Consider the following 18,051-nt stretch of genomic DNA (forward strand, 5'->3'; position numbering starts at 1 on the left):
AGGCTATCTAAGAGGCTTGTGCAAGTTTCCTGATGGGAGGGGCTGGTGGTGGGTAGAGCTGGGTGTTGCTCTGGTGGGCAGAGCTCAGTAAAACTTTAATCTGCTTGTGTGCTGATGGGTGGGACTGTGTTCCTTCCCTGTTGGTTATTTGGCCTGAGGCGACCCAGCACTGGAGCCTACATGCTCTTTGGTGGGTCGAATGGTGGACTCCGGGAGGGTCCACTCCAAGGAGTCCTTTCCAGAACTTCTGCTGCCAGTGTCCTTGTCCTCAGGGTGAGCCACAGCCACCCACCCCCACCCCCCACCTCTGCAGGAGACCCTCCAACCCTAGCAGGTAGGTATGGTTCAGTTTCCTATGGGGTCACTGCTCCTTCCCATGGGTCTCAATGCACACACTACTTTGTGTCTGCCCTCCAAGAGTGGAGTCTCTGTTTCCCCCAGTCCTGTTGAAGTCCTGCAATCAAATCCCGCTAGCCTTCAAAGTCTGATTCTCTAGGAATTCCTCCTCCCATTGCCGGACCCCCAGGTTGAGAAGCCTGATGTGGGGCTCAGAACCTTCACTCCAGTTGGTGGACTTCTGTGGTATAAGTGTTCTCCAGTTTGTGAGTCACCCACCCAGCAGTTATGGGATTTGATTTTATTGTGATTGCACCCCTCCTACCATCTCATTGTGGCTTCTCCTTTGTCTTTGGATGTGGGGTATCTTTTTTGGTGAGTTCCAGTGTCTTCCTGTTGATGATTGTTCAGCAGTTAGTTGTGATACTGGTGTTCTCTCAAGAGGAAGTGAACACTCATCCTTCTACTCCACCATCTTGAACCAATCTCCCCAGGGCCCCACTCTTATTTAACCTTAATTACTTTCTTAGATGCTTCCTCTCTAAATACAGCCACACTGAAGGTTAGGGCTTCAACACATGAATTTGGGGGAGATGCAACATTCAGGCCATCAAAGATGCTATTGTAATTGTATATTAGAACTATTCTCTTAATTTCCTTTTGAGATTTTCCTTCAGCCTTTTAAAATTAATGCCTACCCCAGTGGAGCCACTGTTACCAGTTTCCTATGTATCCTCTTCCCTGCTTCTTTTCTGTCTCTGTCTCATAATCTTTGTATTATCTGCAACTTGTTTTTCTTCCACTTGATTCACTGGCAATTGCTAAATATTTATTGAGTGTCTCTAATGTGTTTAGCAGTGTGTTAAGCAGTATGGGAAGTATAAAGAAGTACGACAAGGTTCCTGCCCTTAAAGATTTTCAATCTAGTTGAAGAGACAAGATATGTACAAAATAATTAGGGAATAGTTTATAAGCATATGTAATCAAGTTCTCAGCTGTGTGGCTTATGCCCTAGGATGTAAATAAACTGTCTAAGAGTAGGTCACAGCAGTATCCCCAGCCCCGAGATCAGTATAGGAGGAATAGCATATGAGCTCAATAAATGCATGTTGGATGAATTTAACACTGTCTGTCTTTGGAATCTCACCTGGCAGAGGCTAGCCCTCCCATTCATCTTGGAAGATGATCCCTAGGGAACTCTGTTCTGCAAAGGGGCACTTGGCACCTATCTGAAAACCTCGGGGCTCTCTAACTGGTTCCGATTACAGCCTAGTGGTAGGCTCACAGACATAGAACACATTTCTCAGCAAGTGCTCTGGTGTCTTTCTAAAATAAGTTCTTACATAAATAGATCCTTGTTAAGTTCCACCAAGTAAACTGAGGAGTATGAAGGAAGAGGGAAGAAAGCATGGCCTAGGCATGGGGGGAAATGTCCCAGAAACTTCCAAACTGACAGCCAGGAAGTGGTGCCAGAGGCTTTGGGTTCCAGGCAAGAAGCTGGTGCCCAAGGAAAGGTTATTGATCTAGTCCTTTAAAACATGGTTTTTTGCCCTGATTCCAAGATCAAGGTAGAAAACTTGAAAAACAAATCACAGTGTAAAGAAGAAAGTAAACTATCTATAAACCATGACTCAGAGATAACCATTGTTTGCATCATTATAAAAACATTGCATGTAATTTTACATGAGCTTAACAGAAGGAAAAGAAACCAAACTTCAGATAAATATTTCTTCAACGTGAGATATTATTTCTTAAAAGGAGTCTTCTAAGATTAAAGAATTAAGAGACATTTTAAGAGGTTGGGGTTATTACAGAAGTTCTCAAGCTGGGGTGATTTTACCCCCACCCCCCAGGACATTTTGGCAATGTCTAGAGACGTTTTTGGTTGTCACAGCATGCTGTGGGGTTGCTGCTGGGGTACAGTCTAGGGGTGCTGCTAAACATTCTACAATACACAGGACAGTCTGCCACAGCAAAGAATCATCTAGCCCCAGATGTCAGCAGTGCCATGAGAAACCCTGGGTTACAGCAGAGTTGTGCTGGGTTTAAGCAGCACATTTTAAAAAAATATTTATTTGTTTATTATTTATTTATTTTGGCTGCATCGGGTCTTCGTTGCGGCATGCGGACTTCTTAGTTGCGGCATGCAGACTTCTTAGTTGTGGCATGAGAACTCTTAGTTGCAGCATGCATGCGGGATCTAGTTCCCTGACTTAGGGATCAAACCCGGGCCCCCTGCATTGGGAGTGCAAATGCACTGGACCGCCAGGGAAGTCCCTTAAGCAGTACATATTTTTAAAGAGCCTAAGTTTGTTTTCAGTTAGTAAGGCATAGTCAGCTTTCTCGGGGATCAGTGGAGTAAGCAGTTGTGAGCATGGCCTCCAGCCAGGTGGTCTGAGTTTGAACTCTGACTCTGCCACTTACTGGCAAAGTGACCTCGGGCAACCTCTTTGGGCCTCAGTTTCCTCATCTGCAAAACTGTGGTAATGTTACACCTACCTCATGCAGCTGTAGTGAGGGCTGAATGAACTAGTATAAGCAAAGTGCTTGGAACAGTGTCTAGTTTATGCTAAGCTCCACAGAAATATTATTATTATTATATTAATATCTTTTTTTTTTTTTTTTTTTTTTTTTTTTTTTTTTTTGCGTTACACGGGCCTCTCACTGTTGTGGCCTCTCCCGCTGCGGAGCACAGGCTCCAGACGCGCAGGCCCAGCGGCCATGGCTCACGGGCCCAGCCGCTCCGCGGCACGCGGGATCCTCCCGGACCGGGGCACGAACCCGCGCCCCCTGCATCGGCAGGCGGACTCTCAACCACTGCGCCACCAGGGAAGCCCTATATTAATATCTTAAACCAAACTAGAAACACAACTTAAGCTTACTTTTAGGTTAATTCTCCTAAGGAATTTAGTAGAGAAAAATAGACATATAAGTATTCTTTTCTAATGGAACCCTTAAGAAAAATAAACAAAATGAGTGCAGCGAGGGGCCACTTACAAATCTAAGGAGTATATACATACATGAATTCAGAGGTTCAGCAAGTCTTTCCTGCTTTCTGGAATTACTTGATCAATGGCAGGTGACTTATTGCTTCAGAAAACACTTTTTTCCCCCTTTAGATTAAAAAGTTTGAATACATTCTCATAGTTCAAAACTCAAAACAATATACCAATAAAACGTCACACAGTCTCACTCTCACTGCTGTCCTCCCCGCTCTCCCATAGGTAACCACTTTAATTCATTTCTGATGTATCTGTCCAGTGTTTCTCTACGAAAGCAAATGCAAATGCTATGTATTCTTATTTAGCTCCCCACGTTTTTCCATTCAACAGTCTATCTTGGCTATCTAGCTATCTTTCCATATTACAATCTATCTTTCCATTTTAGCACACAAGGAGCTGCTTCATCCTCTTTTAAGGTGATATAGTATTCCATTATGAAGATGACCCACACTTTGCTTATAAATGTTTTGTAATTATTAATAACTATTAACAAATTGTCCTCCATGTAGGGTTGTGTCATGTTAGACTCCCACTGGCAATGTCTGAATATGCTTATTTTCCTCCAGGTATCACAGTCGTTTTCAGACAATTAACCATTCAAAATTGTACCACACTGGCAGGTATTACTGGGAGGTAGAAGTGGGAAACAAGGCTAAATGGACGTTGGGGGTTTGTCAAGACTGTCTTCCTGGGAACAGGCAGAATCAGCTACTAGTTCAGGGTGGATTCTGGGCAATTGGGTAATATATGAAGGGCAATCAGGTTGCACTGGTCCTGGGAGAACCCTGTATTTAATGCTGACAGTAAGACCCAGTAAAATTGTTGTTTTTATGGACTATGAGTTCTATAATTTGATTAATAGATCTCTTCTCCATAATTTTAATGTTTCTTTTATAGAAGCCTTTTGGACTAATTTCGATACTGAAACAGATCTAATCCTCTAACACTTATTCAGTAAAAATAAGATTAAGTACTTGGGCTTCCCTGGTGGCTCAGTGGTTGAGAGTCCGCCTGCTGATGCAGGGGACACGGGTCGTGCCCCGGTCCGAGAGGATCCCACGTGCCGCGGAACGGCTGGGCCCATGAGCCATGGCCGCTGAGCCTGCGCGTCCGGAGCCTGTGCTCCGCAACGGGAGAGGCCACAACAGTGAGAGGCCCGTGTACCGCAAAAAAAAAAAAAGATGAAGTACTTGGGAGACCACTTTGCTTCATTTTCTTTCAGTTTGTAAGTATAACTTAGCCAGTAAATTTAATCTTAGTATTTCTGGATTCTTTTTAAGTTTTACCCCCACCAAAACCCAAAATACATTATTTTCTCCCTTATTTTCAACAACTATAAAAACATCATTGCAATGTCAATTTCATAGATGCTATGGGTCTCAACTGTCATATGCTGTAGAAATTCTAAGATAAAATATTTGAGAATTGCATTCCTTAACATAGCTAATAAAATTTTTTATTAAAAAAATTCATACCACATAGTTTACTTCATATTTACATCTTGACTTTCTCATTCAGCTTCTGTTTTTCCTGGAGTTTCTAATTGTGTTTCTTTTTTCTTGTTGGTTACACGAGATATTTATCTTCGTCTCCTTGACAGCAAGCTGCAGGAGATTTAAATGCTTCTATGAAGGAGTCGTAGACATTCTACTATACCTCATTAAAGGGCTCAGTTTCCCTAAAACCCTGGACCCCAAATATCTATACCTCAACATACCCCAGTTTCCCAGGTATCCCATTTTTCCAAAATTTCGTTCCTCCAAGACCTCAGTTCTGCCAGTTCCACCAGATACTCATTACTCTCAATATTCTAACTTCTGTGTAACCTTTTTTTTTTTTCCAGTGTTCTCCTTTCGAGACTACAGGCCATCCCAGCACCTACCTCCTACACAATGTGCTTTTGCCCAGCTCACTTGCTCTGGTGTGGCCATAAGACACTCCCTTATCCTGCTTCCTCTCCAGGAAGTGCCTGCCTAGCTAGGCCATGGTTATTCAGCTTTGGTTGAACTCCACAGGTGCTGAACAAGGCCAAGTATGGTCCAATATGGATAAACCGCTTAGGGCCTCAGATCCATGTGAACCTGGCCAGTGCCCCACTCCTGGAGCAAGTGATGCGCCAAGAGGGCAAGTACCCAGTACGGAACGACATGGAACTATGGAAGGAGCACCGGGACCAGCAGGGCCTGACCTATGGGCCCTTCACCATGTGAGCTGGGGCCTGAGGGACCGGAACAGGCCCCCAGGGGGCCAAGCCCAAGGACAGTGGCACTGGGCAGCCAGTGGATTATGGGCAGGGTAGGATCTCCCTGTGTCCTCTGAGCCTGAAACTCGTCTAGAAAGTGGTGGTTGGGTTGGGCTGAAACCCATGGACCATTCATTGGCTTTTCCACTAATGTATCGTATGACTATGAACAAATGAATAATTTCCCCTTCCTTGGGCTTATGTTTCTTGTGTGTAAAATGGGAAGCTTGGATTAGAGTATCTCCAAGATATCTCTAAGAACTTTCAAGCTCCATTATCCTATATTATGGTTGAAAACATACCAACTCAAATCATAATGGGACATATTTACTTGTAGTTGAAAAAACATCATCACCATACTAGTTGGGAGGGCTCAATTTAATTAAAAATATTTTCCAAGTTATGTATTATATGCTTGTTGTTGGTTATAACTTTCATGGATGCTCTCCACTCACAGAGACAGATGTAGGTTTTAGCCTTAAAGTTATACCTAGAAAAGTTAAGATTATTTTGGCAGTGACAAATTGAAAGATGGGCTGAGTGTTATTATATATGCATATATGAATTAAGGTAAATAATTGAGAATCATTGGTGATTCTCAGTGCCACAGCTTGTAATTGGATAGATTACAGGCTTCTTTTTACTATAGTATGTTAAAAGAGCTCCAAGAACAATGAGTGGCTTTTGATTTTCCCTAGTTGCTTGATATCCATGTTTTTTAAAGTCATTTTTTAAGGGATTAAAGTTGATCCTGGTGGTGGAAGTAGTAGCAGCAACACTGATGATAACTAAGTATGTGTTTATAACATGCCAGGCATCAGGCTAGTCTCTTTACATTTATTATTTCATCTTATCTTCACAACAAACTCATGAAGTAGATAGTATTATTATCCCCATTTTATAGATGAAGAAACTGAGGCCTAGAAGGGCTTTTGCACCACTTGCCAGAAGTGACACAACTAGTGAGTAGTGGAATAGATCTCTCTGATTCTGGAATGCAAGGACCTACTGCCATGACATGTTTGGAAAGGAAATGGACTGGTTGGAAGGTTCATTTTATCTGTCTTTGATGCTTATACATTCATTCTGTCATTGCATGTCTTTCTTTCTTTATTCCTGGTTCCTTCACAGGTGGGTGGTTTCAGAGCTTAATTTCTGGGCCCTTTTTTCAAGGTTCTGGGAAGAGAATAGAGAATGTTCTTCAAGAGCTCTTTAACGTGATGTCTGACCCTGAGGGCAAGATTTGTGTCTCAGGTATGCTCTACAATATTTGAGACCCAAATCTTGCCAAGGGAGTAAATCCTGGAAGTTAATATTTTATGGTGACGGATGGTAACTAGTCTTATTGTGGTGATCATCTCGCAATGTATACAGATATCAAATCATTATATTGTACACCTGAAACCAATATAATGTTATATGTCAATTATACCTCAATAATAATAATAAAAAACATTTGGGTCTCACAGGTTTTCACAGGTCAGGCCATCATTGGACTTGATTGCTCAGGTTTAGAACTGGAGCTAAACATGATATATACCCCTTTGTGATCTATTTATAACTGTTTACTCTAAAGCCAGTTTCCTAAATATGTTATACCATATATGTCTTTAAAAGCTATTTTGCTAACCTGTGATAACCTTTTTTGTTTTAACATATATATTTTTTAAATCTCATTTTTTGAGTGACCGTCATTTCCCCAAGAAATATTTTAACAACCACAGGAAGTTTCAGATTTAAGTCCTGCAGATCCTACTGTTGGAAGAGTTTTACTCTTGGAGAAGCACCTAAAACCTGAAGTTCCAATAAATAGGTCTATTCTGGTTTTTATTTCCTTTCCAACAACACTTTTAGTTTATCTTTTTTTATATAAATTTATTTTATTTTATTTATTTTTGGCTGCGTTGGGTCTTTGTTGCTGCGCGTGGGCTTTCTCTAGTTGCAGCGAGCAGGGGCTACTCTTTGTTGCGGTGCGCAGGCTTCTCATTGTGGTGGCTTCTCTTGTTGTGGAGCACGGGCTCTAGGCTCGCGGGCTCAGTAGTTGTGGCACTCGGGCTTAGTTGCTCCACGGCATGTGGGATCTTCCCAGACCAGGGATCTAACCCGTGTCCCCTGCATTGGCAGGTGGATTCTTAACCAGTGCGCCACCAGGGAAGTCCCTAGTTTATCTTTTTGCAGGTTTTCCCCAACATAATAAAGAAAACTCCTGGGGTTTGAGGTTCATTTATTTATTTATTTAGCTTGTTTTTTGAGGTTCATTTAAATAAAAATATATTTTAAAAATTTATTGAAGTGCAGTTGACTTATACTTCAAAATAAAAAACCTGAATTTTGCTTTCAGACTTTTTAAATGTTTTCCTTTTTAAAATACCTTATTGGTTTTTAAAATTCAAAAGTAATACTTATTGGAAAAATTCCATCCCATCCTCCTAAGTAATTCTCATCAGTAATTTGGTGTGTATTCTTCTTCCCTCCTTTGTGTTGAAACATGCAAATATGCATGTGTACATGTAGGATTTCCTCTCTTCCTCTTAAAATTGTACCATATTATACTTATTACTCTGCAACTGGCTTTTAAAAAATTGACCCATACCCAGCTTGCTTAGGAAAGGTAACAGGTTTGGGGGACAGCTGAGGGTGGCAGCAGCCCCTGAATATTAAGCTCCTGTATGGGAAGCATGTTTCCACCCACATGAACATCCCTGCCTAACTGGGGTGAGACCCAACCACCTACTGGATGACTATGGCAAGAGAGCCTGGAGATCAGCCTGGTAGCTCACTCTGTCCCCTTGGCCTACGGAGCTAAGCAGAGCACAAAGGTCCAGAATCTGAGCACCCCAAGAACCCTCATTTGCTCCTCCTTTATTCCTCATCCTCCACACAGAGGGACTGGAACCACCGTAGCTCCATAGCTCATTTCACATACAGAAGATTCTGGAGTTGTATCATCCAAAGATAATCACAGTAAACATTCATTAAGCATTCACCATTTGCCAGGCACTGATCTAAGCATGTTAATTATCCTGCTAAGATAGGCACTCTTATTATTGCCATTTTACAGAAGGGAAAACCGAGGCACAGAGGATTTAAGTCACCTGCCTAAGGTCACTCAGCCAGTCATCATCTGACCTGTGATTTGACCCTAGACAGACTCATTCCAGATGCCCACCTTAACTACTTCCTTTATGCTGTTAGTGAGATTCTGAAGTTTTGTGATTCAAAGATTCTGTTATTTGAAAGTTTGTGATTCTTTAATTCTAGGTCTAGGAGTCTGAGATTTTCCTCGAGTCCATAGGGGTCTCAGGGTGGGAAGATACCATCTAATCCAATCCCCACAAGATACTTACATTGGTGTCTCTCCTCCATTCTCTACAGGCAAGGACATCAGTGGTACCGGCTCCGCCAGGCTCTGAACCAGCGGTTGCTGAAGCCAGCTGAGGCTGCGCTCTACACAGATGCTCTGAATGAGGTGATTGAGGACTTCATGACTCGACTGAACCAGCAGCGGGCAGAGAGCGCCTCGGGGGACCATGTGCCCGACATCGCTCACAATTTCTACTTCTTTGCCTTGGAAGGTACCCCTGTGGGGAGAGGGGCTGGGTGGGCGTGAGTTGGGTAGGTTGTGCTCTCCTCCTTGAAGCCCCCTGGACTCTGTGTGCCATGGCCCTGCCTCCTGTGACGGCCCCTGTGCACCGCCAGCTGTTTGCTACATCCTGTTTGAGAAACGTATTGGCTGCCTGGAGCGCTCCATCCCCCAGGACACCAAGACCTTCGTCAGATCTGTCGGGCTCATGTTCCAGAACTCGCTGTACGCCACCTTCCTCCCCAAGTGGACTCGTTCCCTGCTGCCCTTCTGGAGGCGGTATCTGGATGGCTGGAACACCATCTTCTCTTTTGGTGAGGAGTCCAGGGAAAGAAGTTGGGGTGTGGGTCCCAGGGCCTGTGAGGTAACAGCCCCCTCAGGACCCTCTCCCGGGATCTTCTCTCTTGGTCCTTGGGAGAGCATGACTTTTGACCTCATCCTCCCCTGTTCTCCGTTGTCCCCACAGGGAAGAAGCTGATTGATCAGAAATTAGAGGAGATAGAGGCCCAACTTCAGACAGGGGGCCCAGAGAAGGCCCACATATCTGGTTACCTGCACTTCCTGCTGACCAGTGGACAGCTCAGTCCTCGAGACGCTGAGGGCAGCCTGCCCGAGCTGCTCATGGCTGGAGTAGACACGGTGCGTGAGAGGGGCAGGCGAGGAGACCAGGGCCTCCCAGCTCCCATCCTGAGCCAATTCCCTGCTCTACCCCACCTGAGCCTGACCTTCATCAGATACCCGCTTCTCTCTCTGTAACGTGGATGTAGAGCTGGAAGGAAAACAGGGTGGTCATTCAGCCTGGTGGAGGCGGGCAGGGAGTGGTCCTTGTGTAAGAGGGATTCCCTCACGCCCTGGAGCCTCTGTCAGACAGCTGGGAAGTTTCATGTCACATCTAACCCACTCCCTCGTGCTGTCAGCTAAGCACAGAGTTGAAGAGCTTGCCCACAGCACCTTCTTAGTGGGACCTCTTTCCTGTCCTTTCGTCACATTGGATTTCTCTGTCACAGTCTTCTCTGCTGTTACAGTGCAGTTCTCCATCATATTGGTCCTTAGCCCACTGTGAAGTCACGTGGAGCGTGGACGGAGAGCCCCATGAATCCCTGAGTCTAATCCTGCCACACTCGTGGCAAATTAATTTTTCTCCCACATTTTGCACGCATGCACTCACACACCCTCCCACCACCTTAACTGGCCTCTTTCTTAGAGATCTTTCCTCACTTCATCTCTTACTCTACCTCCCAGACGTCCAACACGCTGACGTGGGCCCTGTACCATCTTTCAAAGAACCCAGAGATCCAGGCGGCCCTGCATGAAGAAGTGGTGGGCATGGTGCCCGCCGGGCAGGTGCCCCAGTACAAAGACTTTGCCCACATGCCCCTGCTCAAAGCTGTGCTTAAGGAGACGCTGCGGTAGGATGCTGTCCCCGGGAGCAAGGGTCTGTGTGTGGACGAGGACTCAGAGACAGGACTGGGAGTGGGGGCTGGTAGGCTGTGGCCAGGGCCAGGGATGAGATGGGAAGAGGGTCCCGGGGGACCAGAGGGGTGTGGCCGAGGGGGTGGGCACTCTGCCCCTCCTTGGATCCAGAGGCAGATCTGCACGTTCTTTTACCTGCAGTCTCTATCCTGTGGTCCCCGTGAACTCCCGGGTTATCGTGGACAAGGAAATTGAAGTTGGTGGCTTCCTCTTCCCCAAGAACGTGAGTAGGGCTGGAGAGCCAGGGTTCCCAGGGGGCCCCTGCAGCCCTCTGCTGATGTGCCACCCATTCTTTGTCTGCAGACCCAGTTTGTGTTCTGCCACTACGTGGTGTCCCGGGACCCTCGCATCTTCCCTGAGCCGGACAGCTTCCAGCCCCAACGTTGGCTGAGGAAGAACCAGCCTGATGCCCTCAGGGCCCAACACCCATTTGGCTCTGTGCCCTTTGGTTACGGAGTTCGGGCTTGCCTGGGCCGCAGGGTTGCAGAGCTGGAGATGCAGCTGCTGCTGACAAGGGTGAATGGGGAGAGACAGGAGGGCCGTGCGGGCCACGGGTGCTGAAGGAGGCGGGAGGCACGGGGTGGGAGCGTGCGGAGGAGGGCGGTGGATGGAGGCCACAGTCTCTAATTGCCCGTGCGCCTTTTACTTCCCAGCTGATCCAGCAGTACGAGGTGGCCCTGGCCCCTGAGACAGGGGAGGTGACAAGCGTGGCTCGAATCGTGCTCGTTCCCAATAAGAAGGTGGGCCTGCGTTTCCTGCAGAGACAGAGCTGAGCCTCCTTCCCACCCTCCCTGGCACATGAAGAAGGAGAGGAAGGGGCTGCCAGGTGCCAGAGGTTGGAGAAACTCAGTGTAGTTCCTGTAGAACCCTGAGCTTTTGCCACTTTCATCATTTTGAGCATCTCCCTCTCAGATAAAAAGCCGCCTCCGTGGCATGTCGCTAACCTTGGGGAAAATATAGAATAAAGGGGCTTTTATTCATAATTGGAGACCTTTGTGATTCTTTTTGACAACCCAGCATCTGAACCTCTTTCTGTGTTTGGGGAACACCCTCTCCCCACTTAGCAAACCTGGTGGGAGGCAGAACCGCCTCCCTTCGTGGAAGCTGAGAACGCCGTATGCTTTCCCAGACGTCACAGAGAAGCCTTAGCTTCGCCTGGCATTGGCTGAGGCCCTGCCCAAGTAGAAGCTGCAGAGCCATTCCCCAGGCACCGAGAGGACACCCTCTTTTGAATAGAAAGTGCTTAGATACAGGCAGTGACATGCTATAAAAATGGTCGGAAGAATTCTAGGCCAGGCCTACAGGAATGACTCTAGGGACACCACTGGGGGGCTGATCAGTCTGGAAAGCCCCGTGTTGGTCACACTCAGGAGAATGAGAGTTGGGAAGCTGTCACTACAACTATTGGCCCCAGAGCTACTCCATGTCTCCCAGGTCTATGCTGACTAAAGAAAAAAAGAAAAGATGCCCCCTCCTCCCAACTACCCCTGACAACAGGAAGAACAGGAGCAGCAGAGGGTGGTCTCTGTCTCACGACCACCTTCCAAATCTCTCACGTACAACTGAGAGGAGGAGCCTAAATCCCACCTGGAACTTCAGGAGAGTCTGGGGATTGTAGTTTCTAACTTTCCAGCCTCTCCAGTACAGGAAGCCAACAAGAAGGAAAGTGGGTTGGCATCGAGATCCCGTGTACCACAACACAAGCCTGAAAAGTCAACAAATCCCAGCCTCAAGGAGGCCCAGCCCTAGTGGGAAATTTCTGCTGAGTCATAGAAAACTAAAGCAGAATTTCTTCTGTCTGTGGGGATTTGAGTTTGAGCCTATTAAAAAACTCACGTCATTGCCCTGATTAAAATCCTTCCATGGCTCCCCTCAGTCCTGAGGCAAAGTCCTAAGTGGCTTAGAAGACTCGGTGTTCTGGCACCCTGGCCTCCACACTCCCCTAGCCCCCCTCCACCCTTCCACAGCTGAGCCCAAATTCCTTGTATTTCCCTGAGCACATTATGCTCTTTCCGGCCTCAATACTTTGTACTTAATGTCTGCTGTCCTTGGAACACCCTCTTCACCAACTGGCCTGTCGTCTCACAGAACTTGCTCTTCCTCTAGACTCAGCTCAAATGTCGCCGCCTCTGCAAAGCCTTCCCTGACCTCTCAGGGTGAGCCTGAGCACTTCCTCTTGTGCTCTCCCCCGTCCACCGCCTAGAACCGAGCGCTCAGCCCGGTCACCGTGTTGTAGGCCCGACTGTCTCCCCAGCCAGCTGGGAGCCCCATGGAGGGCATAATCCCAATGTCGAACTCTGTGTCTAGCACAGAGTTAATAAAGGTAATGCATACATGTTTGTTGAATGCGACTGGAATAGGAGGAAGGGAAGGGAAGGAGAGGGGGGAAGATACAGAGCTTTCCATATTGAGAAGAGAAACCTGGAGAGAATTGGGCAGGATGCCTGATAATAAGGCCACGGCTCTCGAACCCACCTGTGCAGGGGTTCACTGTAAGAACTCTTTATAAATATAGAGGACGGGGGCTGGTCACCAAGGGTGCTAGGATCTCTGTCACAAAGTCAACCAGGGCAGACTGCTGCCTTTCCCAGTGTGCTGCTCCTCAGACCACCAGGGGTCAGCTGCCCAAGCCATGTGAACGCCTCAGTGCTGGCACGCTGGGTGGCGGGAAGTCTGTGTGATGTGGCTTGGGATTGAGGTTTTGTAGAGCTGTCCAAGAGTGTCAGTGTCCATGTCTGCAGCTCAGTTTGTGAATTTATAGGCTAATCTCACATCCAAATCTGTGAAGATCTTGTATATCTATAGGCTAGAATATTACTGAGCCATAAGAAACGAATGAAGTACTGAGTCATGCTACATCATTGATGAACCTTGAAAACATTATATGAATGAAGGAAACCAGACACAAAAGACCACATCTTGTATGATTCCACTGACATGAAATGTCTGGAATAAGCAAATCCATAGAGACAGAAAGTAAGTTAGTGGTTGCCGGGAGAATGGGGAGCGATTTTCAATGGATACGGAGTTTCTTTGGGATGACAAGTATGTTCTGGAATTAGTGGTGATGGTTGCACAACTTTGTGAATATACTAAATACCACTGAATTATACACACTGGAAGAGTGAACTTTATGGTATGTGAGTTAGATCTCAATTTAAAAAATCTATGAAGATCAGTGTGGTAAGGTTATTGTAGAGATAGCTGCCAATGGAAGCCATACCTCCAGAGGCGCCACAGGAAATTGTGAAGCAGCAGTGCCCTGCTGTGCATCTGCAGGGCCTAAAATCCAGTCTCTAATCAGAAATCAGCAATGCAGAACCGAAACAAGAGCTCAGAGGACTGGTGAAGTAATGACGTCCTTGTGAGGATTAATCAAAGGGCAGGCTATATCCCCTTACATTTTGATGAGGTGTAGCCACAACCTCAGAGGCTCCCCACCAAAAGTGACAAGCGACAAGTTGTGTTCTAAAAGATATAAAAGCTGAAGAGCTATTAACGCAGCTATGAAACCTTGCCCAGAGGTTGCTACTGGAAAGCCCACAGACACAGCACTGGGAAGAAACGAGTCAAAGACTCCTACTCAAAACAGAGAAAAGGGACTTCCCTGGTGGCGCATTGGATGAGAATCCACCTGCCAATGCAGGGGACACAGGTTTGAGCCCTGGCTCGGGAGGATCCCACATGCCGCGGAGCAACTAAGCCCGTGCGCCGCAACTATTGAGCCTGTGCTCTAGAGCCCGCGAGCCACAACTACTGAAGCCCACGTGCCTAGAGCCTGTACACCTAGAGCCCATGCTCCTCAACAGAAGCCACCGCAATGAGAAGCCCGCGCACCGCAACGAAGAGTAGCTCCCGCTCGCAGCAACTAGAGAAAGCCCGCGTGTAGCAAGGAAGAGTCAACACAGCCAAAAATAAAATAAATTAATTTTTTTAAAAAAAAAGACAAAAACAAAATACAGCATGGTCAAAGAGGTTTTCTCTTTATACCTGAGGTTCTTTAAAAATTTTTTAAGACATTTATTGAAATATACCTACAGAAAAACGAATATGCCATAAGTGTACATGAAGTTCCTCTGCTTATATTGGGAGTTGAAAATGGCCTCTGTTTATTTTCCATCACATTGCCTGGATAAGACATTTAATGTAAATGGAAAAAATTACTTTCTTTGGCAATGATTCATTCAAATACATATAATAGCTATAGGATACAATATTGTAAATCAACTATGCTTTAATTTTTTTTAAAAAAATCCAAGGTTTAGAAAACACACACACAGATAGCTGCAGGATGGATGTGATGTAATACGTGGGCTCTTTCCCTTGCAACCTTCTCTCTGGAGAGTGAAAGCATCAGCCCTGGTGTGAGGGTTGGCCCAAAGGCCATCAGTGGCCAGTGATGGGGTGCATTTCCAGGGTCTGGGGGCTCAGGAACTCTGGACTGCCCCCGTAAGTCACAGTGCAGGGATGTCACAGTGAGGCTCCCTAATAACCCACCTGACTGTATAAGGAAAGAAGAATAGGATTTAGGGTAATCACTGAAGAGTAGACATTAATTCAGCACAGCAGCTACATCTTTGTCTGAAAAGAATGTGCACATCTCGTTACTCCTAATTCCAGCTAATTTGAATTTGTTGGCCAAATTAGGATCCATGTTTCTGGGTACGACTTTGAGAAAACAGCTTGCCTTCTTAAACACTATGCAGTGCTCCTGGGAATAAAAAGAGAGAATCCAGTGTTTTCTGGCTATCCACATACTCGTGTTTTATAGAAGTTTTAGCCCTGAATGTATTTTGGCTTGGTAATATCGGTTTATTTTCAGGTCATTATTTATGACTCCACTTTTTTTCCCCAAAGTTAATCACTAGTTTTATTTATGTTTTTCATTGTTTGGTTTTTCTTTTTTTGTTGTTTTTTTTTTACACCTTTATTGGAGTATAATTGCTTTACAATGGTGTGTTAGTTTCTGCTGTATAACAAAGTGAATCCCCTGTACGTATACATATAACCTCATATCCTCTCCCTCTTGCGTCTCCCTCCCACCCTCCCTATCCCACCCCTCTAGGTGGTCACAAAGCACCGAGCTGATCTCCCTATGCTATGAGACTGCTTCCCACCAGCTATCTATTTTACATTTGGTAGGGTATATATGTCAGTGCAACTCTCTCACTTCATCCCGTCTTACCCTTCCCCCTCCCCGTGTCCTCAAGTCCATTCTCTACATCTGCGTCTTTATTCCTGTCCTGCCCCTAGGTTCATCAGAACCTTTTTTTTTTTTTTAAGATTCCATATATATGTGTTAGCATACGGTATTTGTTTTTCTCTTTCTGACTTACTTTACTCTGTATGACAGACTCTACATCCAACCACCTCACTACAAATAACTCAATTTCAATTCTTTTTTTTTTTTTTTTTTTTTTTTTTGCGGTACACGGGCCTCTCACTGTTGTGGCCTCTCCTGTTGCGGAGCACAGGCTCCGGACGCGCAGGCTCAGCGGCCATGGCTCACGGGCCCAGCCGCTCCGCGGCATGTGGGATCTTCCTGGACCGGGGCACGAACCCGTGTCCTCTGCATCGGCAGGCGGACTCTCAACCACTGCGCCACCAGGGAAGCCCCAATTTCATTTCTTTTTATGGCTAATGTTCCATTGTATATACGTGCCACATCTTCTCTATCCATTCATCTGTCGATGGACACTTAGGTTGCTTCCATGTCCTGGCTATTGTAAATAGAGCTGCAATGAACATTGTGGTACATGACTCTTTTTGAATGATGGTTTTCTCAGGGTATATGCCCAGTAGTGGGATTGCTGGATCATATGGTAGTTCTATTTTTAGTTTTTTTAAGGAACCTCCATACTGTTCTCCATAGTGGCTGTATCAGTTTACATTCCCACCAACAGTGCAAGAGGGTTCCCTTTTCTCCACACCCTCTCCAGCATTAATTGTTTGTAGATTTTTTGATGATGGCCATTCTGACTGGTGTGAGGTGATACCTCATTGTGGTTTTGATTTGCATTTCTCTAATGATTAATGATGTTGAGCATCCTTTCATGTGTTTGTTGGCAATCTGTATATCTTCTTTTGGAGAAATGTCTATTTAGGTCTTCTGCCCATTTTTGGATTGGGTTGTTTGTTTTTTTGGTATTAAGCTGCATGAGCTGCTTGTATATTTTGGAGATTAATCCTTTGTCAGTTGCTTCGTTTGCAAATATTTTGTCCCATTCTGATGGTTGTATGACTCCACTTTTAATATGCATGTCCAATAAAAACTTGCTCAACTGTCTTCATGGAATGGACTGTACATGACATTGTACTGAATTCTTCCGCATTTAAGGATGTTTGAAAGAAGAGTAGTGAGAATACTAACAAATCATATATCTTTTATGTTGTGCCATTACTCTTAGCCAGTGCTTCTTGTAGATCTTAGTCATAACAAATTATAGATAGACCCAATAAAGTGACAAATGATTTTACTAATCCTGAGAAGGAGGCATCCTTATTTCTCAGTATGCTGTCATGCTCCAAGTGTTAGTCATCGTAAATCTCTAGTTTCTACAGAAAATAAATACAGTTGCCCAGGTTCCATGCCCAAGTCAGGAAACTAGTATTTCCAGGAATGGAGGCCCTGGAATTTGCATTTTATAAAGCTTCCCAGGTGATCCTGTTGCACATCCAGGGTTGAGAACTACTGAGAGGGTAGGGAGAGGAGAGACGGGTGATGCTAAGGAGGCTATGGGAATCTAGCCCGAAGGCCACAGAACCTCCGGGGGGCCTCGGAGGCCAGGGGAGGAGTTGGACAAACGATGCCGGGAGAACTTGATCAGAACAGGTTCTAGCGCATGAGCAGACAGGACAGCAGGGCAGGGTTTCACTCTTTCATTCTGCGCTTGGGTGGGAGTGGTTGCAGTTCCCAAGGCAACTCTTGGCCTTTCTTCCAGCAGCCATGGCGGGAGGGCTGGGCAAGAGCTGAGGGCTGGGCTGTGGTCAGAGCAGGGCTTCTGAGGCAGAAGGGTAGTACAGTCCCTCACAGAAGGGCCTGAGGGGGCAAACTGCTGGGTCCTCTGGATGGGGGGGGTGTCCAGGAGGGTGGAAACTTACCTGTTTTCAACGGGAGCAGAAGGGGAAAGAGTGCTTTCCTCAGGCTGCCCTTTCCACCCACAGCCTGTGCTGTGACAGCTGAACTACTGTTCACACAAAGAGCCACCTGGGACAGCGCCTCGAAGACACCCTGCTACACTTTGCTTAAAGCCAGTGGAGGCAGCCCACCCCAGGCTCCCCAAGGACACTATCACTTGAGACAGCCCTGAGGGCATCCCATCCCATCTTCCCACTTGGACCCAGGACCTTCCCAGGTAGGGCCAGAGCAGAGCCAGCACTGACCTATTGGTTATGGCACAACTGGAAACAGAAGT

The 18,051-nt window shown here is 46.0% G+C and overlaps 1 protein-coding gene across 1 annotated transcript in view; it reads left to right on the plus strand.

Annotated features, from left to right (window-relative positions):
• The window catches only part of LOC101288855 (sterol 26-hydroxylase, mitochondrial), a 43,383-nt gene extending 31,764 nt beyond the window's left edge, over nt 1-11,619 (plus strand). The window contains exons 2-9 of the mRNA XM_004262712.3: nt 5,354-5,544; nt 8,956-9,155; nt 9,280-9,477; nt 9,630-9,802; nt 10,406-10,572; nt 10,778-10,859; nt 10,940-11,152; nt 11,290-11,619. Of these exons, the coding sequence (XP_004262760.1) occupies nt 5,354-5,544; nt 8,956-9,155; nt 9,280-9,477; nt 9,630-9,802; nt 10,406-10,572; nt 10,778-10,859; nt 10,940-11,152; nt 11,290-11,409 (1,344 nt within the window). The 3' untranslated portion in view covers nt 11,410-11,619. The remainder of the gene's footprint in view (nt 1-5,353; nt 5,545-8,955; nt 9,156-9,279; nt 9,478-9,629; nt 9,803-10,405; nt 10,573-10,777; nt 10,860-10,939; nt 11,153-11,289) is intronic.
• The last annotated feature ends 6,432 nt before the right edge of the window (nt 11,620-18,051 follow it).

This window comes from Orcinus orca, chromosome 7, assembly GCF_937001465.1.
Source record: "Orcinus orca chromosome 7, mOrcOrc1.1, whole genome shotgun sequence".
Classification (NCBI taxonomy): domain Eukaryota; kingdom Metazoa; phylum Chordata; class Mammalia; order Artiodactyla; family Delphinidae; genus Orcinus; species Orcinus orca.